This window comes from Streptopelia decaocto (genome assembly GCF_964273445.1).
Source record: "Streptopelia decaocto genome assembly, chromosome: 12".
In the NCBI taxonomy this organism is placed as follows: domain Eukaryota; kingdom Metazoa; phylum Chordata; class Aves; order Columbiformes; family Columbidae; genus Streptopelia; species Streptopelia decaocto.
The window spans coordinates 6,730,941-6,753,281 of record NC_138667.1 but is presented as its reverse complement, the minus strand read 5'-3'; the positions used below and the strand labels follow the sequence as shown (position 1 = coordinate 6,753,281).

The 22,341-nt window shown below is 40.7% G+C and overlaps 1 protein-coding gene across 2 annotated transcripts; it reads left to right on the top strand.

The window, feature by feature from the left end:
* The first annotated feature begins 494 nt into the window (after positions 1–494).
* G3BP1 (G3BP stress granule assembly factor 1) lies at positions 495–20,594 on the top strand. Of its 2 annotated transcripts, none has more exons than XM_082063486.1 (12): positions 495–772; positions 12,969–13,082; positions 14,029–14,110; positions 14,453–14,626; positions 15,437–15,527; positions 15,998–16,091; positions 16,469–16,673; positions 17,443–17,544; positions 18,142–18,253; positions 18,651–18,776; positions 18,885–18,994; positions 19,524–20,594. In XM_082063486.1, the coding sequence occupies exons 2-12, from the start codon at positions 12,988–12,990 to the stop codon at positions 19,728–19,730; spliced, it is 1,398 nt and encodes a 465-aa protein (XP_081919612.1). In that variant the 5' UTR covers positions 495–772; positions 12,969–12,987; the 3' UTR covers positions 19,731–20,594. The 2 variants fall into 2 exon arrangements, with proteins under 2 accessions (XP_081919612.1, XP_081919611.1); XM_082063485.1 differs by having other exon boundaries at positions 496–772; positions 18,864–18,994.
* Positions 20,595–22,341: the final 1,747 nt, after the last annotated feature.

Sequence of the window (22,341 nt, the reverse complement as noted above, 5' to 3'; positions counted from 1 at the left end):
ATCAAGGGGGAGCCCATGGCCTGTTCACGGTTTCGGGCCTGCAGCCCCCGCCCCGTGGGGGGCCGGAGACTGGCTGCCCCGTGTTTGGGGAGGCAGCAGCATGGTCCGCCACGCCACGCGGCCGCCATGTCGGGGACCGTCCCCTTCCCTCCAGCAGGGGGTGGTGCTGGGCGCGGAACACCGCCCCTCGTGGCGGGCTGCCTGTCCCTTTAAGAACGCTGGAGGTGGCCTGTCCGTCAGGACCCGCCGCGCTCTCCAATTGGCCGCCGCGCTCTGCGCCGCACAGAGGGGGCCGCCCCGATCTATAACGGGGTTTACCAGCACCTTCTCAAGGGCGCTGCCGTGCGGCTCAACCACACTACGGCGTCAGGCCTACCCGCCCTTCGCTCCTGGTAGCGCAGGTACCGTCGTCCTATTGGCTACAGAAAAATCCATCAGGTCTAGTCCCACCCCGACGGCGGGAGTGCCACCGCCCATTGGTTCTGCTAGGTGTCGATCACTCTCACTGTCCCGCAGAGCCAGGCCGCATGGTTGGTGGGCTGAGCTGCCCCTCAGCTCTCCGCCCGCTGCTTTTCCCGCTGCGGACCAACTAGCATCCGAGTGAAGGCAAACGCCGTTCTCTGATTGGCTCAGCCGTCTCCCGCTGGGGTAGGCTGCGCGCCGGATATATCTAGCCGGCGGCAGAGCACGCCGTTGCGTGAGGTGCCTCTCGTCCGCCGGGCAGGCCTGTGTTGAAGCGACGCCTCTCGCTCTTGTCCCGCTCCGCCCGCAGGTGAGGGGGGGGTCCGCGACCGCAGGGGGGAGCGGGCGGGAGCCCCTGGTGGGGTCGCGTTCTCCTGGGGACGGCTGCGGGTCGCACGCACCGGGCCTTGCCTGAGGTGCCCCCCCCCCGCGATGGGCCTCGGTCTGTGGGGGGAGGGGGCTGCCGTTGCGCCCCCGCGTTCCCGCTGCCGAGGCGGCTCCCGCTGCCCCGGTCCCGCGTGCGCGGCCTTCCCAGACCCGGTGTTGCTTTGTGACAAGCGCTCTCCCGTCCGAGCCCGGGGACGGGCTTTCACAGCCCCTTGTGGGGCTCTGGAGCAGGGCCCGCAGGCGGGAGGAACCTCCTGGTCCCGTGGCGGCCTCAGAGACTTCCGAGGCGGGCTGGGGTCCAATGGTGCTGCTTGGGCAGCGGGTACTGAGGAGGGAGCGGTGTTTGCGGGGTGGGGGGGGGGTGAGGGGTGGCTGTTCGCGGGCCTTCATTGTGTGAGTGGAAATGTAGAGCTGGGAGCTTTGTTCTCGGCTTTACAGACTGTGGTGGCTTTTATCCGGGTTTTTTTTTGTTGTTGTTGTTTTTTTGGGGGAGCTGGACGTTAGGTATGAGACGAGCCAAAGCCTGGCGTGTAGCTGAAATAGCCCCTTTCAATAGTTGCAGATGGAGAGAGTAACGCTGGGCGCTTACACAGGGAGGTCATCCTACCAGTGTATTAGATCGTAGGTGTCTCCCTTATTCTGACTTTATAGATGAAGGGAGTTACAATTCGAGCAGAAGGAGAGTATGCATCTTACCCTGACTTACCGCATGACCTTGGCTGGATCCGAGATTAAGCCAAGATTTAAATGCAAAGCAGTGCTTTTATGAAAACTTAACAGCCCCTTGTAAGGCCGTAGATAAACTTGCTGGCCCCAAAACACAGAAAGAATGCCATACATATTTTAATTCTTGATCTGGATGTACTAATGTGTTATTAATTCTTAACAGGCATACCCGGTGACCTTTTTTGTTAAGGTTTGCATGCATAGAGTAAGTATTCTTTACAAAGAAAATGTGTTTTTTTTTTTGTTTTCACAATGGGCTGAAAGCAGCCTTTGCAGCAAGCCGCCATGTTTCCAGTGGATACTATTTTTGTCTGTCCTGTGCTCTCACAGTCAGAAGTGACAGCTTTAGGAAATGTGGGCACTGCTATCAAGCTCTGAAAGCTAATGCTTCCAGGTGCCATAAATCAAATGTGGTGTGTGCGTGTTGGATTGTTTTTAGCTAACAAGACTTTTTAGATTGGTGGTGTAAAGAGAAGGGAGTGCAGAAGCTGACAGACAAAAACTGCATTTCAAACCTTTTCTGAAATCTTTCCATTGACCAAGTGAAACTTGTCTTATTCCCTTTCTGTAAAGAATAATGATTTTGCTAAAGAGGTAGTTCTGTGATGTTGGTGGGAGGATGTTCACATCCTGTGAACTGAGCTCACCTTTTCCTGAGGTATCTCTGTCAGTAAACTTGATGTTGTGAAGTTGTGAGTCTAGCTTTAAAAAAAAAAGGCAAAAAAAAGCTTAGTGGTTGGAACATATAGCTAAAGTGAAGCTTAGCTCTAAGTATTTATGTGCCTAAGGTCTTGTATCCTAATAGTCACAGAGCATCTTTATGATGATGATCTCGCAACTTTTTTAGTAGCATCACATGTTCCACGGAGTAGTTTGCCTGAAAGGCAGTGTTAAAACTTGGTAGCGAGTGTCATTGTACGAAACCTGTTAGAATCAAATCAACATTGGAACCTTTGTAATTGTGTATCTTATTTTTAAGTGTAAATCTTTTCTTAAAATCTTTTTTAAATGATGTAACCATCAGATGCTACCTAATCTCCAGTTCTTGACTTATATGAATTAGGCAACCTCCTTTTTTTGTGATGATGTATTCTTCCAAGTGTGAACGCCTTAAGTTGAAGGCCAGAAAACACAGTTAAATGTAAGGTAGGAGACCTGGTGGACAAGATTTCCTTTGTGTATGATGGTGAAGTGTAAACATCAAGATCCTTTTGTAGGTGTTCTTCGCATTTGCAGTCTAAGAAGGAACAAAAATACACAATAAGAGTTTTTTGTACTGTGATTATATAAGACCACTGCTCCACTGTTCATTTTGCTGCTGGCACAACAGCAGCAATAAGTTCAACAAAACTGATACTCTTAAGTTTAAATATTTTAATTTTAAGCATGAAACATTTATGCACCTGATAAAAGAGCAAGTTCTTTGTTTTTTCAGAAAGCTAGTGGTTTTTGCTTTGCAAATTGTAAGGTGAATATATACAGAGGAACACTTTTTAATGAAAGTAAAAGCAAAGATGGTGTTACTATAAGAACATATTGATATTGATGTTCATTAACAGTAGTGCCTGTTGAGAGAGCAATTATAAGATTAGCATAAATGGCCTGTTTGAGTTAGAAAACATTAGAACTTGGACTACTTTGGCTAATGTGATGAGTGAAGAATCAAAGAGGAAATAGCAGTGGAGCAGGGCTGTAGTGGGGTGGTGCTGGTTGTTAGGCTGGCTGTAGTCTGCTGTGCTTGAAACAAACAAAAACTGAAAACAATAGTTCTGTGTACAGGATACTTTTTTACAGGTGCCTGTATAAAATCTCCAGAGTTGAAGTAATTATTAACTTCTTGCTGAAACTGCTAATAGACTTGATAATCTCCTCCTACCTCATTGAGTAATTTAGAAAAAAAAGGAAAAAAGCCTGATCTTCAGCTGCTCTAAAATAATCACTAAAACTTTGCAGGCAGTGAATATTATACTTGTCTGAGGTCCTAGTTTTGCCGTATTAGGTCTGGACCTCTTCCAGAAAGACATAGCTGATGGAGTACTACTTTTAAGAGCTAGAAGATTATGAGCTGTCAGTTATGTGCAAATAATGCTATGGACCTGATTCCTTGCTGAGGCAAATCTGAAATACTGCATTTTAAAATGCTGGTGGCCATTTTCTGCTTTCTTTTGCATTGCCCTGTACTGTTTTCTCTTTTTGCTTATGATTGGTATTAAGCTGACCTTTCTGTTTTAAGTAACAATGTAACAAAGCCATGACAGATCAGCCCTTAGTGCTGGGATCCAGGCTATAAATGAGAATTCAGTGTCTTGCGTGGCTAAAAGGGGTAGAGGTGAAAGAGTTGAGTCTATTTACAGGAACTGCTGCTTGGCATGCAGAAAATATTTTGTTAAATTTTAATCCTGGGGAATGAGCTTGAATTTCAGTGTAATGTCTGTGTAGCTAGGTGTTCTAATCTGTCTCTTCTGACTGCTTATGAGTAACTTTTGCTTTTTACATTAAGAAACTGCAGTGGAGCCAAATGGAAAAATTTCAGACCTAAGAGAAGACTGGACCTGCTGCCAACTTCATCGAGTTGTTGGAGCAGCTCTTGGATGTCAAAACATAACCTGTTCTAATGGCAAAATCATAGAGTTTAAGAAGCTACTTTATAATGAAGTAGTCTGAAGAGCAGTATAGGCATAAAGCTAATTGTTATTTTTCATTTTAAAAAATGAGTAAACAAACCATTTGGACCAGCACTTACCCTACCACCCTTTGGCGTGGAATTTGCATGGTGAAAATGTAATTTTACAGAGAAAACATTACTTCTAATTGTAGGGAAAATGAGGTTGGAATAGGTCCAGTTAGAAATTGGAAAGTCCTTCACCCAGGTGTGGGGAAAAGCCCATTTAGGATAATCTAATTTAGGAATATTAAAGAGTGTAGGAGTATTTGTGTGAATTCTCAAGACTTTGAGTTTTGAGAGAACTCAGTTTTTCAAGAGGACTTCATTTTGGACTTCTGTCAAATAACAAGGGCCATTTTTTTCTGTAATGCTAATTGCAACATAGCTATCTTTTTGTGATGAGACTGCTTAGGCTCAAAGCAGATCATCTTAGTGTAACGTTACAGCATGTCCCTCTCCATTAGCCTGGCTTGACTTTTTTTCATTTGCAAGATTATTTCCAGCTTTTCTCTATCAAACTGAAGCAGGATATGAGCAATTCCCTGAACTGTTTTAGGACATAAAGGAGAGGGGATAGGGCATGTTCCATTCATTTTGTAGCTGTTTACCTAACATACCTGGTTACAACTTCTCAGCAGTTGAGAACTTTACTTCTGGAAGTGCACATAGGAGTTTGTGCATGTACAGACTACTGTGACTGTCTTGGGGCAGCCTTTGTTGGAGGATGATCAAATTGTCTATATGTGCTTTAAAAATAAAAATATTGACTGACCTGTATGGCAAGACATGCTGCAGGTGAAGCTGTCTCATGAAAAATCCCCAAATAGTGATTTAGCTTCAGGTTGTACTTTTGAGACTGCAAGTCTGTTTTTCATGATGGAGTCCTGGCACAGGAGGAATTTACCAGAGTAGGTATAGGTCCAGGGCTCTCTTGCCTTTTGGGCATCTAGAAGTATAAGAGATTAAGATGTCTAATTTAGTGCTTTGGTATTTTTTGGTTTAAGGCAATAAAGCTTAAGTAATGGGTACTTAAATTTGTGTGTTCTAGAGCTTCCACCTTGCTTACTCTTTATCTCCTTTATGTAATGAGTAGGAAACTTCTAGTGACTTGTTGAGAGATGCAAAGCCATGTTGAGACATCTGAGAAGACAAGCATTTCACTTCCCCTATCATAAATCTGTAGTGTACATTATTGAAACAAAAGTAAGTAATGAACTGCATGTGAAACTCTTATGTTTGTAACATATGAAGTAACTTGGATATGTATCTTCTAAGTTTGTGTATTTTTTTCGTGTGACTCAGTACAGCAAAACTCTCTTAAATGTAATGCTAAATACCTTAGCTGCAACCTAATGGGGAACTCCAGCTATTTGGCTACTGAAAGGTGACCCTTGCTGAGTCGTGGGCAGAATCCAAGAAGAACAACTTGGTGAGAAATTCTTGTGATATCACTTACCTTTAATCCTAAATTTTTAGGATTCTTCCAGGTCAGTTTCTTTTTTTCTCCCCTTTTAAACAGGACTTTATTTGCCATTTATTTTTGGATGGTAGATGGACCTTTATGCTGCTAGCTGCAGGAACAATGTCTAGTATTTTTTGCCTTCTCTCTTGCTTGACAGAGCTGAGCAGTACAAGAAGCACTGAATTTTGTCTGCAAACTGACAGACTCTGTGGTATCCATCAACTCGTGGATCACACTTGGGTTTATTAGCAAAAACACAGGCAGACTTCTAGAATGACAGCTCTTCTGCAGCAATTCATGGTTTGTTTATTTGTATTCTTGCAGTGTTTGAAGGGCTGTGCATTGCTGCTGAGTAAGGCTTCCCATCTGCCACTGGCAAGCAGAGAGGTTTTTCAGTACTAACACAAGCAGTGTTGAATGTAACTCTGAATTATTTTTTTAATCTTGTAATGAAAGCTATTTTCTTGTGCTTAAATTTGGATTGATTCCTTGGAAAATAGTTAAGCTTCTAATTTGTTTTATCTTATCAATCTGTTGGTGTAACTCTAGCTTCTCTGTAGCATTGCTCATTGGTATGTTTCGAAGCTTCAGAAAGGAGTTCAGGTGTTGCTCTGCCTTTCTCCAACATCAGGATAATTTAGTACAGAGAAAACTGTTTGCCCAAGGATGCAGTGTTCCAGTTGCTGCGTGATTATTTTTTTGGTAGGATCCAGCTCCTTGGAACACCTTGAGTACCCCACTGCCTGCCTCTGTAGGTTGCGTGGTTGCCACCCAGTAGACACTACTTGCTGTAGTGAGTGGAGAAACAGCTGTGGTAAGTTTGAGGATCCAGATCCATGTTTTGTTAGGTGTTGGTTTTGAAGATTATTAATAAAGGCTCCTTTGTCTGCATATGTCTAGCACTTAGCACTGCTCCGATTTTGGCTGGGGAGTACCTGCTTCTGGAAGTTCTTAGTGAATACATGTTTCTTGTGGACTGTCTTAGTATTTCCAGGAGATACTGGTTAAGAGTTGAGTAAAGGTAACCTCACAACCTGTTCCAATTTTATTTTCAAATATTTCATTGAATAAGTTATCCCATCATTTAGCTTTCAGACTCTGAATTACAAGTGTTGTGCCTCTTGTGGAATAGTGCTGTCTTTAAGATATCTTATTTCAGACAATAATTTCCTTCCAAATCGTCAAAATACAGAAAAGGTGAACTGTCTCTGACTGCTGCATAAAATACAGGCTGCATTGCTGTGACGCTGTTCCCAGTGACAGTCTGCTTCTGCATCCAGTGGGAGGCAAGTAATGAGACCTGCTTTTTAAAGATCAGTGTTCTGTGACTTGTGTTACCTGTCAATTTGAGGTGCTTTTTCAGCACTTTGTAATTTAGGCTTGGGGTCAACAACTGGGTCTCTTTTTGTTTTCCTCAGTTTAAAGCTGTCTTACACCAAGATCTGAGATACCCTTCTTGTTTTATCTGATATCTTGTAATGTTTTAAATATGCATTTCTTTCAAGAGGTTTACATTATTCTTCCTACTTGAGCAAGCTGGTATAATGCCATAAATCCCCAGCTGACATGGTCACTGGAATTTCCCTAGTGATGCAAGTTTAGTTTGTTTGGTTTTTGTTGTTCACTCTAATATTTCCTATCATACTTCACACAGGGAGTACTTTTTTTTAGTTAGCAGCACTAGCAGATGTTAGTAATGTAAAATGTATGGAAAGTTGGAATTAGATAAATTGTTTTGCTTCTGTTGTTTAACTTTTAATCTAGATCGTGCCTTTGGAGGCTTATTAAGAGTTTTCTTCATGTTTTTATTTGTACTATTTTTTTTCTTCTCCAGAGCAGCAGTAGTAACTGCTTCTAGTGCTGGTTACTCCATATAGATAAATGGTTTGTGGATTTGAACATGCTCACCTGTTGCTAAGCAACTTGAAAAAATCCTAAATGACAATTATACAATCCTATTAACTATTGACCAGACCTCTAATGTCTAGCAAACTTGTTGTCTGCCAGCTTTGCAGTGAGATGTGCTTAGATATGGACACCTCTTTTTCCATATGAGATTCTCACAGTGTTTCTTAAGTTTTCATAAAGCCTTTTTATTTTAAGGACTTAAGTGATACCAAAATTACAGAGTAGAGTTGTGTAAAAAGTTTGACCTTCTGGTTTAGAGGGGAAAATATCGTCATGTGGGTAATGCATCAATTGTACTGTCAGAGTTGCTTTTGTATAGTTAAGTTGCAGAAATAAAAGATGTAAATTATATTTCATAGAAGCTGATGAGGTTGTTGGAAACAATGTAACAGCTGTGAGAATACCTTAGTTAAACCTGTAATTAAAAGGATGGAGGCATGACATGAATATTTGGTATCCTGTAAACTATCAATTTATAGAGATGCTCAGGAATCTCGTACCAAAGGAGTCACTTTGTAGCACACGAATAGCCAAAAGAGAGTATGTGAACTGCTATGAGGTTTTTCCCTGTATCTGCTGTGTAATATTCCAGTCAAACAGAACTATAATGCGTTGTAGTAACTTTGGATTTTTTGAAAATGTTTCTTGTATTGAAATGCAAGTTAAAAGTATGGAAATGAAGATGGCAGAGAACAAAGGCCTAAGGATAATGGTAAAAAACAAACTGTGGCCTGTTTAGAATATGCTTCAATGTAAACTTTAATTTGTATTTCCATTACTACTGACATTTTTCTTCACAGGAGGTGTTTAAAACTGCCGCACACTTTAGGAAGTGAAGTTTGGGATTTTCCGACTTGCATGTTTTATTTCAGTGGAGTCTGGTCCTCTGGCTTGTTATATTAAGCTAAGTGGGTTCTGCAGTCACTGTTTATCCTGAGAACCTGAACATTGTCTGATGTACACTAAAGAGAGGGTTTTTTTTGTTTAGGAAGTCTAGTAGAAAAAGATTAAGACTAAACTCCTTGTCTGCTTTAGAAATAAAAAAAAAAAATTGAGACAGCAAGGGTTAGTTCACTTTCATTATGTAGCAGCTTGAGAAAATACTAACCAATGCTAGCTGTTAGGTGTTCTTTTGAGTCCATTTTTGTGAACACAAAATTTACATAAATGGCTCTAATTTACATAACCGTACTGTAGAAATTCAGTGCCTGGCATTGATTTTCTGCCAAGTAGGAGCATTGTAACAGATGGTGGAATTTTCCATCAGCCAGGTGATAACCACCGTAAAGGAGGTATTTGTCCTCCCGTAAGTCTCTTGGCTTAAGAAAAGGGCTCAGTTATATTGCAGAATTGCTCTAATGCATTTGTTACAATTTGAATTATCCAATTTGTTTTACCTATATGGAGTAATATGAATGCATGTTTGAATGAATCTTCAATTATCTGATTTTTCAGATTTTCCTGTCAATTTTTACCATTTCATCATTATCACAATTGACAGGAAAGTATATAGATAAGCTTTTCTCAGGAGTAATGTAGTGACATTCAAGCATTTGGTTCTATTATGCTCTGTGCAGTAGTAATGCAGTATAGAATATTTGGAGTTATTCTTAAGGAATAGTGGAGTAGTGAGTTGCTCATGAGTGGTAGGAAGGAAATATTCTCTTTGGAGATGCTTGGCTCCTGTTGTTCAGGTTGTGCTGGCTGAGAACAAGAACAGATGGCAACTGGCAGTGTAGCAGCAGGTGCAGGAGGAGTAAAACCAGATTGTTGTCCTGTGATTAGGTCATGTAAAGGTTTTTCCCATTTATTTTCAGATTCACTTAATGAAAACTGGGTGTTCTATTCCTCTTTCAATTTTAAAAGTTAGTTCTGATATTTTTTTTTTTTACCTTTAGCAGTAGGGAAGTCCTCTGATTTTAGTGTTTTTTATCATGTGAATGTGACAGCCACAATCAGCACAAGCCACTTTACTTTCAGTGTGTCTTCAGTATGGCGTTGGCATGGCTCAGAACAGCATTGATCCCGTGTGCTAGTGGGTTAATACAGGTGAGGGCTCTCACTGAAGAAGAGAAATCTGAAAGAGTTTTGGTGCATGAGCTGTTGAGATTTGAGTGCTACATACAGGTGAGTTCACCATTATGAGAGCATGTCAAGCTTTTTACGTCTGTATTCTAGAAGCAATTGAAAAAATGTCTCAAAAGAGCATGATTCAGCACTTAACAGAATTGAGTAGGAAACCTGCCTTTTGACATCTGTAGGAATAAGCTTGAATTCCAGGGGAAACTAGTCTTCACGAAGAAATTAAATGCACCCTCTGCACCTTCCCCACCCTTCCAACACACCTTCCCCCCTAAAAAAATAAGCAACATGTGTATGGTCTTTATATAGAGCTCTTGTCTTACTCCAAACAGTGATCTTGGGGGATGTGGTCAGATTCTCTTTCTAAATGTAAACTAGCAGCACAGAGGCAAGTTTAACTGAAGTGGAGGAATTAGGTGTTACTTTGTCAGTTAAGCTGACTGAATCTAAAAGCACAGGTCTTGTCTGTCTGCTGTTTCTAGTCCCACTGCTTTAGGGTTGTCATGCTCCTTGTAGTGATAAAGCTTCATGAGTGCTTGGCAGGAAACAAAGTTAAATGAGGAAATGGGTAGTGGTACCCACAATTTGGCCTTACTTTATCTGTGATGTTTTTTTCTTATTGCTTGATAATATTTTGTGGGGATGTAATTTCACATGTACTAGAAGGCAGACATGTTTGTATTTTTGAGGTTTTTGTCACTTCAGACTGTCCTGGGCCTTGGACATTGGTATCTCTAGTATGTTCTTACTACAATTCAAAGGCTTCTTCAAAACCACAGATAGTGGGAACTTCCTAAAATGAAAGTGGTCTACAGACTGAGCAGTTCCTGTGGGCCAGAGCCAACCATGGGACTGTCACCTTCTTTCCGCACAGTTAACTCTTGAAAATATCTTCAAACAAATGGAAGCTTCTGAATGTATTGAGGAGCCTTTTTCAGTTCAAGATCATATTTGGCCTTATCATTTCTGCAGGTTACCGTGTAAATAACATTGCCTTGTGTGGTGGTGATACACTTCCTACTAAAAGAGAAGGCACTCGTGTGCATGCGTCCTCGAGCCTGTCAGATCTTTCTCCCCTGTGTCTGAACTTAGAAAAAGTGCATTTTAAAAAAAAAAAAAACTTCAGTGGGTAAACTTTGCATTCATTTTATTTTTAAACTTAGAAAGTGAAAAAAGTGTATGTGTGTAGTTGTGATAAAAACAGAGCAAAACACTGATGTATGCAAAACTAGCAATTATTGTTGTCATAGTAATAGCATTCTAGTTATGTCTTCTGTTTCAAACTTTAAACTCCTTACCTCCCAGGGTAGGAACTTGTGTACTGTGTCTCCATCTAAGCTGGATGTGGTGTATGCAGACCATTACTGGGAGTTTAGGTGTTATCACATCCTCAAATATGTTATCTGCTGTTTTGCCAGTGTGGTTAAACATTGCCTTGTGTCTTTTCATTACAGTGGTGTTAGACCACAATTTGAGACACAAGGAGTTTGCCTGGTTGATATAGACTTAGCTTTATCCAAAATACCAGCTCCCATGTTGTCTTTTTTGTATGTTATTCTCTTTGGGATTTGAAGCTTCTGGTTTGCATTTCTGGTACATCCAGCAGTGTGGCTGTAGCTTCCTTTGCAGGCCTGTATACAGTGTGCTTTTGAAACTGTCACAACACTAACCTGGTAGGTCACCTCTGTCTCTTGAAGCTCTAGTCTGGTGTCAGTTCTTAGCATTTGAAAGACTACTTCTCTGAAATTCAGCAAATATAATTAAAGTGTCAAACAATATCCTTGGATTAATTTGGAACAAGGCTTAGTGCAAGTATATGGGCTGCAATCTATTTTTCTTTTCCTCTTAAACTGCTCAGATGATAGTTGTGGGCTACTCTGTTCACCCAGGATACAGGATGCTGTTATGAACAGTGACAAGAGAAAGCTTGTCCTAATGTTAACTGCCTAGGCCTGAACTTTGCAGACTCTATCTGAATTAGTCTCTGCTAGAGGACTAATTATTTGACCCAAGTTGCTTTTTAGAGGATCAAAGTTAGTAGTGTATTGGTTCTGATTTGCATGACACACCTGATGTATGTGCATATTGAATTTAAATACTGTGTGTTTAGCAAAGTGACGTGTAGGGGAAGGGATTGGGGGTCCGTAACGGGGAGAAAGTTCTCAGTGGCTACATGTGGTCTTTTAATGTCCTTTTGGTGACCATCTGCTTGACTCACTGCAGATAGTACTTTCACTAGCTCTTTATTGTCAGCACTATGGGGCCTGAATAGTTGCAGGAAAATTAGTTATCGTACATAGTCTGCGATATATCAACAGCAAAACTGTCTACTAAGCACCTATTCTGCTACCTATTGGTACAACTGAGTATGAAGCAGGAAATCTATTCTTGTTTCTGTATTATGTAGCAAGAACATGCTCTGGTATCAGTGTTTATCCCTACTGGTTTCAATCTTTTTTGTATGAGTTTGAACAGTGTGTGTGAGTATTTGAAAGCAAAGAAACATAGGAATCTGCTTTGGTTTTGACTGATGTGAACTGAAAATACATGTTGTATAATCTACCTGCAAAGACTTTCTTTTTGTGACTTACAAATCCATGAAAATTAGGTGGAAGGTTGATTTGTCCCTGGGCCTAGGTATGGGTGGTACAGTTCATTTGGCTGGTCTTCTGGATTTAAGTGAGAGGTGACTTGGTAAGTTTGGTGGAAGCAAGGGAAGAGCAGGATGCATTTGTTTGTAGCATAGTAATTTTAATATGATATGATATTCCTCTACAGCATTTGTCACTCCCAGGCAAGGAGTGCTGTGCTGCTGATAAAAATAGATTGGACTTGTTCTGACCTTTTAAAAATGACCCTAATACACTAGCATAGGCTTTGCCTTGGAACATCTGACTTTTAATTCTGATTGTGAAGTCAAGTGAGGTAAGTAGAACTTGGATCGACTGCGAATGACTTAGCCACTTAGCAAATCCTCTTGAAGAAGCGTACTTGCTTGCTGCCTGCTTTTTACTGAGGGTATGAAGGATGATTAAATGCTGGCATGTTATGAGGTGATCTCCCTTGGCCATGCAGCCTTTCCCACCACTGGTTTGGTACCCAAAGGTGTTCTCCTCAGCACCAAAAGCAGACTCTGAAAACGCATCGTTTGAACTGTTTACTCTGGCAAAACTGCTAATGAGTTTTGTTGTGTGCTTTCCACTGTGATTATGCTACGTGTATGTGAACAGCAATGTGAGATGCTCATGTTTTATGAAGCTTTTGATTTCTCCATAGTTTTCAGTTGACCAAAGAAATGGTGATGGAGAAGCCAAGTCCCCTGCTGGTCGGGCGGGAATTCGTGAGGCAGTACTATACTCTGCTGAACCAAGCACCTGACTACTTGCACAGGTAAAGCTCTGCTTCACTTAATGATCTGTGTTTCTGTGTGTATTTCTTAATTTATGTGTTAAAATTGGTGAATGAGCTTATTGCCATGTCTTGGCTTGCTCCCCTGAATAGGGGAGTAACATTGAAAATGGTGTATGCTCTTTCTGAAAGGAAAATCAGAGGAAGTTATGAACGTGCAGCAAAGCACAATCTGTTAACTAAACAAATTGGTCCTGTTTGGTTTGATAGGTATCCTACATTTCTAGAACTAAGCTCATTTTTGAAGATACACTGTTTTTCTGTGCTTTGATTAGCTAGACAAGCCATTTCTGAAACTTTCCTTCTTCCAAACTCAGGAATGCTTATTCAGGGTGTTTTTGCACTTAGGTGGACAGCTGACCTCGTCCATTTGGGACAGAGGAAAGTTTACAGTGGAATTCGGTTCTAATCTTTTATCTGCTGGCAGAATGCAGTCCCATTATGGTTTATGATAATTTAACCTGTAATCCCTCAGTTACAAAATGGAAGATTTACCTGCAGTACTTTCTTTACTGTAGATTAGCAAAGTAGTACCGTTGCTCCTTGCTCAACCTTTAAATGAGAACTTGTGGGGAAGCCTTTGGCATCCTCGGTGTTCAGGGTACTGTGTTGCTTTAGGGATGTTGTACAGAAAGGAGAGAATGAGGTGAGATTATCTGGCTCCTACGAGACTCTGGTGTTGGCTGTTAGTGCTTGGCTGTCTGACATATCTGAATGCTACAACTTACACAGGAGAACTTTGCATTTTTCTTTACCAGCAAAACTCTCTACCCTCAAATCACTAACAGGATTGTGGAATCGTTTGGCTGTATTCCAATAGTTCAGAGGGAAGACTGCTTGAGAGTATTTTATTCATAGTGCACTTTAGTGTAGAGGCCCAATGTTCTTACATAACAAAGGTTAGTGTTAAAATATATCTTTCCAACAGGTTTTATGGAAAGAATTCTTCCTATGTCCATGGTGGCTTGGATTCAAATGGAAAACCAGCTGATGCAGTCTATGGGCAATCTGTAAGTGCTTAAACCTTACTGTTCTTTCTTTTTATTTTGTCACCTCTGGTTGAGAAGAGAGAGATCTGTGATCCATGCCCCTTTGTCCAAGTGCTTTCTGTCAAAAAAAAAAGAGAGAAAACTGTCTAGCTGTAAACAATAGTTAGGCAAAATATGCTTCCTTTAATAAAAGTTCATGATGTAAAATTGCTTGCTAAGCAAACTTAAAGGGCATGCTGCCCAGCTTTCTCTCCTGAGTTAGAGATTATATCCTGAAATAATGTTCTATGTTTTTTCTTTCTTTGAGAGCTAACTTAGCAGAAATGGATTCTGCAGTGTAATCTGTGTACTGTTGTTTCACAGGATATCCACAAGAAGGTGCTGTCATTAAACTTCAAGGATTGCCACACAAAGATTCGCCATGTGGATGCCCACGCTACTCTCAATGATGGTGTTGTAGTCCAGGTGATGGGAGAGCTCTCCAATAACATGCAGCCTGTGCGCAGATTCATGCAGACATTTGTACTTGCACCCGAGGTATGCTGTGTTGAGTGCTAGGGTTATTATAGTGCTGCTTTTACATGAGGATTCATGAGGCCTATCTGGTTCAGTGTAGGAATCTGAAGGGTTAGTCTGGGAAGGTAGTTTGCCAGAAAATTCAGCAGTAATGTTCTGCAGATTCCTCAGGAAATTACACTACTTCTGTATGGTCATGTATTAACCTTGACACTCATAATTACCGTTTTAAATATCCGAACTTTTGGCTACTAGGTATGTGCAATGCACATTTTTCTTATGAATCTTAGTTTTTCTATCTTTGACTTGCCTTCCTAGCACTGGCCCTCTTAATGAAAAGAACTCATAGAAACAGGAAAATGCTTCTTGCCATTTGAAAACATGGGTTACGGACTTTCTTGTATGAAGCGCCAACTTAGCATTTGAGGTGGCTTTTCGAAAGAAACCTTCTTGAACAGAACAGTTCACATAATTGAAAATGATAGTGGAAAAAAGGATTGCAAGATCACTTTATTTTTCAGTTTGGCTTGGATACTTTAGACCCCAGAAAGTTCTCGCTCCTCCTTTTTCAGTGTTGTGAGTTATTGGAATTAAAAGAACTAATATGATCGTTTCCCATTGTTCTATGCATACTTGACTTGCTAGTATAATGCATCTTCTGTGTCTTCCTCTGAATAACATACATTTTGCTGAAGGAGGAGAGTTTGAAGGAGGAAATCATATGTGGGAAGGATGATTTACCTAATCTGTTCTTGTTTTCTCATTATTTCAGTTTTTGCATTGCTGCAATTGAAGTAATTAAATTGGTTCATCCCTTTGATTTGCTTCTAGGGTTCTGTTGCAAACAAGTTTTATGTCCACAATGATATCTTCCGCTATCAAGATGAGGTTTTTGGTGACTCTGACACTGAGCCTCCGGAGGGTAAGTAGCAGGAATTTTTGTATTTGTTTCTGGGTCTGTAATAACACTCCATTCCCAGACCTGAGGAAAGGTTCTTGCTGGAGAAGGCAGATCAACATTAGGCTTTGTTTTCTTCTTTTCCAGTAGTTTCCTTGCACTGCAGCAAGGAGTTGTGACATGCAGATGATTGTTATTTTTCTGGTGTATTATTTTTCTATTAAAAGAATTGTAAAGCTTATTTTAGCAGTTGCATTCAGATTTGTAGACTATAAATCTGCTTCTCTGAAGTGTTTGGAACATGTTGTTTGAGCTTGGTCAAAAGTGAGTACCCAGAGTGATTGCAGAAGTACAAGGAGATGTCTGTTGCATCGTGATAGTGCTTCCTCTGTGCTCTTCAGCGGACTTCACTTGATGTTGTGGAAGATGACGTGCTTTAAACCAAGTACTAATTATATATGTGGTGTGTTGTTTTCCTTTCTAATTTCATTTAGAATCAGAGGAGGAAGGGGAAGAACCTGAGGAAAGACAGCAGACGCCTGAGGCTGTTCCTGATGATACTGGTGCTTATTATGAGCAGACTGTCAGGTAATATCTTATTAGATGAAGTCAGATATTGTGCAATACAGACTGCTTGTAGAACAGGTCAAACACATGTATTACTACTTAGTATTTTCCTCTTTGACAATTCAAAGATTTCTGTTTATTGGACAGCTGAAACCAAAGTGCTGTTAGACTGAATGCAGAGACTTTGAATTTTCAGTAGATGTAATGCTTTTCTGCTCTATAGTGTAACAATGTGAAACTCGCGTGCTTGTGCAATGTGGCCTTATTTAAACAGATTTGCTGTGTTCTTCATTGTGATGTGCCCAACTTCTGTAGTGGACAAATGGCGTTTCTTATGGCCCAGTAATAGAATGAGATATGATACCACCTCTTTTTCTTGCTTTTTGTGGTGCTAATAGCAATGACATTGAGGAACACCTGGAAGAGACAGCTGCAGAGGCAGAACCTGAGCCGGAGCCAGAAGCTGAACAGGAGCCTGAACCAGAGGCACAGGAAGAAAAATCTGAGCCAGTATTAGAGGAGTCAGCTCCAGAAGAGACTGTGGAAAAGAGTCCTTCCCCAGCTCCGGCTGATCCAGCTCCTGCAGTTCAAGAGGACTCCAGGGTAATGACAGTGGATGGTTCTTTTCTATGATGTGGTAGTTTCATCAGTATGTTTTACACTCCTGTTGTTTTACAGAGCATGATCCCTTCTATGGCAAGAGGAAAAATATCTGGAATTAAAGTGTTTTAAATGCTTTGTAATTTCCCCCCACTGCCCAAATTGCTCTTCTCATCACCAGTTGGCATCCTTCCCATTAGTTACTATACAATAACAGGTAGTTGAAATTCTAGCTGGGAACTAATTCATTAACATATGCAGAGTTAAGGTAAGGCTTTGTGTGTTTGGTAGGTGTGGGAACTGTGACAGCAGCCAGGCTCAGATCCTTCATTTATAAACAAAGGTGCTGGAATTCTGAACAGACTGCAACCAACGTACTGAATTGGGAAAATAGGTGAAATGTGACTTCTGCCTGGGGATTTTTGTCACTCTTCAGTGTTAAGGGAGGCAAAAGTGGGCAAACGGATGTTCAGGAAACGAATACTTTGGTTAACCTTGATGTGATCCTTGGTCTTAGGCCACTGCTGTGTCCTATTTCAACTCTATGTAGGATTTAGAAATAGGGTGGAGTTGTGACTCTATGGCTGTTACACTATCTTTTGAATTGAAAAGATTTGAAGGGAATTGTGGGGAAACACTCAGTGGCTGGATCCAGAATTTCAGGTACACATTGTAATTTGTTACTATTATCTTGTGTTTGTTAATGGTACTATCAGTAATGTTTTAGAAGAATAAGTGTCTGGAGTTGAGTTACAAATTTTTTTTTTTTTAGACATTTTCCTGGGCATCAGTAACCAGTAAGAACCTCCCTCCCAGTGGAGCTGTTCCAGTATCGGGAATACCACCCCATGTTGTGAAAGTACCAGTCTCGCAGGTAGGAATCCAGAACCTAAAGAAGCGTGTTAAATTGACTGACACTGAACTGAGATGGGGCAAAATACGGTGAAATATGCTTGCTTACAATCTGAATTCTCGGAGACTCCAAAGGCTTTCATATTCAGTGTTTCATGATGGACTTCATATAAAATTTTATTCTGTGGCTTTTGGGTTGAAAAAATTGTTTCTCGTGGGAGAAAACTAGAGAACATTCATGCAAGTGCTGGATGTAACTGCTCTGTAGAATGATTGCACCCTCTTAACAGGAGAGGCAACTTCTCTAATTTTTTTCTGCTGTCCATGAATGAGGTTTTGTCATGAATGAGTTTGTGCAATACAGTCTAGCTGTGTAATTGCAACTGCACTTTGGGCAGGTGCTTTATTGCATATAACTGTGAATGGGTTGACTTTGAAATTCTTAAGTGACATTTGCCCCCATGAACTAACATGCATTTTGGCCACAGTTGGAAAAAACTATGAATTTTTTTCCCTTTATTTCCAAGTTACTTTATCAACGACTTGATAGTGAGCTCGTAAAAGCTGAACTCTACTGTTATGTTTGATTCTTTCCTCCTAACTTTTTGAATCTTTACAGCCCCGCCCTGAGGCAAAGCCCGAATCTCAGACCCCACCTCAGAGACCTCAGAGGGATCAGCGAGTGAGAGAGCAGCGAACAAGCATCCCACCACAGAGGGGTCCTAGACCAAGTAAGAGAAACAACAAAGAGTAAACTGTTTTCTGCAATATGATTAAACCTTTAAAAAATCTCATTATTTTGGTTATTAAGTCATTTTGTGGATATGGTTATTTTAGATGATCTTGGCCTGAATGTCCAGCAAGCTTTAGAGCTGAATTTTGCTAGCATTTTGTTGAAGTATCTAGGTTCCTACTCACATGTTTAGCTTCAGTCAGATGATACAAAGCAAGCAGTTACAAACTTGTTAGGGTATAATGCTTACCTTTTACATATATGAATGGATAAATAGTGTGAATTCTGTCTTATAAGGTGCTAATTCTGACCATGGCTTGCCTTTTTTGTTCATTTTTCAATTATTTGTTGTGGGGACTGGCCATTCGTAAACAAATTTTACTTTTCTGTTCAAGTTCGTGAGGGTGAACAAGGTGATGTGGAAACTAGACGGATTGTGAGATACCCGGACAGTCATCAGTTATTTGTTGGGAACCTTCCTCATGATGTGGATAAATCTGAACTTAAAGACTTTTTCCAAAGTAAGTTAGTTGCTTTGCTGTACTCTTGGGGCTTAGGGGTTGGAGCCACAAGCGTGGTCAACAGAGCATTCTAATGTATGACCCAAGAACTTGGCTTTTCTCTTGCAGGCTATGGCAATGTTGTTGAACTCCGTATCAACAGTGGTGGAAAGCTCCCTAATTTTGGGTTTGTGGTGTTTGATGATCCTGAACCAGTTCAGAAGATCCTTAGCAGCAGGGTAAATAAATATCTAGTCAGCGGTTTTTGGTCTGTGAATAACTGGCCATGTTTTTCTGATTTTTTTCTGGTCCCTTTCTTCATCCTTTTGCCCCTTTCTTGAGCATCTTACAGTAAGTGGGATGTCTTTCTCTCCTGCTACCAAGACTTGTGCAGAGGGGATCTGACATTTTTCATGCCATAAGAAAAATGAACTAGGACTCTGCATGGTGGCAGACTGTGAATTGCCAAGTGTTCATGAAAGCAGGTTACTGTTAATAGTTCAGTTCCTTTTCTGAAAGGTGTCAGAATGCTCCATGTTAAGCCCCAGATTGCTTTTCAGTGCTACCCTTTTCACATCATCTTCTGTATCTTCTACAGTTGAAGCACAAGACTGGATGCATAGTTTGTTGCCATTTTCTAGTAGCCAATAATAAAACACTTTAATTTGCTTTCATGGAAAGGAGGATATGAGACAAGGTTGTTGTAGCAACAATTGAAGAGTTACTGGCGAGTCATTAATGAAAACACCTTCTCTGTTTTTGTTGCAGCCTATCATGTTCAGGGGAGAAGTGCGCCTGAATGTGGAGGAGAAGAAAACACGAGCTGCCAGGGAGGGTGACCGCAGAGATAACAGACCACGTGGACCTGGAGGCACTCGTGGGGGGCTGGGAGGTGGGATTCGAGGGCCTCCACGTGGAGGAATGTCCCAGAAGCCAGGATTTGGAGCTGGAAGGGGGATCGGGCAACGCCAGTGAATGCATCACGGATGTTGACATGGTGGCGCAAACCCTTTTTCCTGCAGATTTGTGAATTTCAGCCTTGGGTATCTTGGAATGTGGCCCTAGCCTGTTATAGACTGCTACGTTTGATACTATTTTGGCCCCTTTTTGTTTGTGTTATGGTTTTGTGATTATTTTTTCTAGTCCTTGTCCCAGATTCCAGCTTTGTGGAACAACCTCTTAGGAAAAGTGGATTTTAAAAAGAAAAGAACTGAATTGTCTTGTTCACCTCAAACTTACGGACTGGATTTTTTTGGTACCAGTGGTCTTTCCTAAAGGAATGTCTCTTGATTTTTCTTTTTTCTTTTTTCTTCCCCCTGTCTACCGAATTTGGGTGCATTTCAGTCAGTGGAATAATATTTCACATGCATGCGTTCAAGAGCCTGTAGGAAAACATAGTACTTGGCAAGAATTTCAAGGGCAGAAAAAACTATCGATTTATCCTTTGAGGGTCATACAAACATCCTCTGGTCTGGAGATATTGCCACTTGAAAAATTGACATTCACCTTTCTCTTTGTGGCACTGTAAAAGTGGAATAATGGGTATCTGTAGAATATTTTCTTTTGATACATGATCAAGGAAAGGAATTCGAACTACTGTTTTACCACTTTGAAATTTTGGATTGTGGGATAGGTTTTAAATGTCTAGAACTTGACTCTTAAAACACTTTTCCTGAACTTGTGAAATTTTTTATTGAAATAGGGAGGTTTTTTTCATGTTTAGTTTGTATTTGTATAAAAAAAAAGCAAAATTGTTGTGCCTTCTATTTATCTCTCATTCCAGTCTTGGCAAATTGTTTAAAAAATAAAAATAAAAAAGGTCTAGATTTGCTTTATCAAGTCAAGAGTATGTTGGAGTTTTTCCAAGACAAAGAGGTTTTTCAGTCGCTAGGTTTATGAGGCGTAGAGGTGGTTATAGCTGAAGTTTTTAACACTTGTTCATCAGTTTGGCTGCATTGAAATAATTGAAAACAAGTACTTTTTGGATGCAGAATTTAATAATTTTGAGGCCAGGCAAACCCCATGACAGATGTCACAAAGTAGAACTGAAGCAGGAGTACTTCTGTCACATCTTTTACGGTTCAAATGAGTGTATGTAATGGAGTTATTTTTGCAGTTGGGGCATTAATTTCATCCGCTGCTTCTGCCAGACCTGAAGTGGATGGGTGGCATTTTTGTCAGAAGCACAGAAGATACCTGTCTGTCCTGGTATTAAGAAAGGTGTTCAATGTTCTCCATTGCCTCTCAAAGAAGATGAAATTGAAAATAAAATACAAAGCTGGGTAATTTCAGTCAGAGATCTTGTAAGATTGTACTGTATAAAGCGGCATTAATTCTGTAATAAGAAAATGAGTTTTGAGTCTACACCAGACCTTCAAAGCTCTTAGTAATATGAAGGAGCTGCTTAGTAAGTTTTCTTGTTTGTGTGAGGGTTCATCGTTTCTGTTTTCTTGATTTATTAACATAGCTGTTGTGCATACGCACTATCTCTTGACATTTGCTTGCTTTAAAGCTGGAGCAAAGCTGCCCTTGTTCAAAGGGCAGGAAGGTATTACCTGTTCCAGAACAGTCACTTTCGCCTTTTACTTGCCAAACCTAATGGTTGAGCCTGGTTATGCTAAATGTCAGAGTTTTGGTTTCTGTTCTATTTTAGCTTCATCTTCGAAGTTGTTTTGCTATTTGGCCCTTCCCTCCTTATGAATGTTTCTCAGATTGACTTGCTTACGATCTGTTCCTGAAGACTGACATATCTTGGTGGATCAGAGGGGAGCTAAGTGTGACAGCAATAGCTGTGGTATGTGCTCTCACAGCCAGCGTACTGGAAGTACATACTGCTTCCTCTTGTGGTGGTAACTGGTATTTTTCTAATAAGTGAAAAATCCTTCTGCATTCTCTGTATCAGGAATGACCATGAAGTGAAGGTGTGCAATGGAAGTCTTTCTTTGACTCTGTCACATTTTTCTTCTCACTTGTTGGGTTTCTGCTGGCGTTGATGTTAAATCCAAAGCTGCAGTAAGAGGTTGCACTTCAGACTTAACAAAGTGCTATTAATGGAAGCTTTTGTAGCTCTTAACCAAATCTGGAAAAGCACCCGAAAGCCTGAAACACCATTTCTGTATGGGAGTTGGAGAGTTCTGGCTTGTTGTCTGTCTTGAGAAAGAGCTGAGGAATATCAGTGAAGAATTTCAAAGCCTATAAGGTCAAGTGTATGCTTGTTTTCATATGAATCATACTCTGAATATGTTAAATAATGAAAGACCCAGAAAGTTATGTTCTTGTCCAAGATGACAGGCAAAATAAAATATTTACATAAAATTTTCTTGGAATGTCTTGTTAAGAAATACTTTTCAAAAGCCAGTATATTGACAGCATCTTGAAAAAATGCAGAGTGACAGTCTTTGCATTTTGGTTGTTTTGTGACTAGCTAATAGCAAAGTTTACTGAAAAGACCTGCTTTAAAATGTTGTCATGTTGGCTTTCTTGTTTAAACTTTCTAGTAGCCTTGAGGCCTTCTGATTTCTGCATTGACTGTGCTGTTAAAGCCTTGGTGTCTCTTGCCTAAGGTCTTCAAGGCCTTGCATGCATT

Bases quoted from the DNA above. Each gene is read 5' to 3' on its own strand.
- G3BP1 (XM_082063485.1), top strand. From the start codon at position 12,988: ATGGTGATGGAGAAGCCAAGTCCCCTGCTGGTCGGGCGGGAATTCGTG. The intron at 16,674-17,442 runs GTAATGACAGTG...TTTTTTTTTTAG, and splicing joins CAGTTCAAGAGGACTCCAGG to ACATTTTCCTGGGCATCAGT. The intron at 18,777-18,863 runs GTAAGTTAGTTG...GTATGACCCAAG, and splicing joins ACTTAAAGACTTTTTCCAAA to AACTTGGCTTTTCTCTTGCA.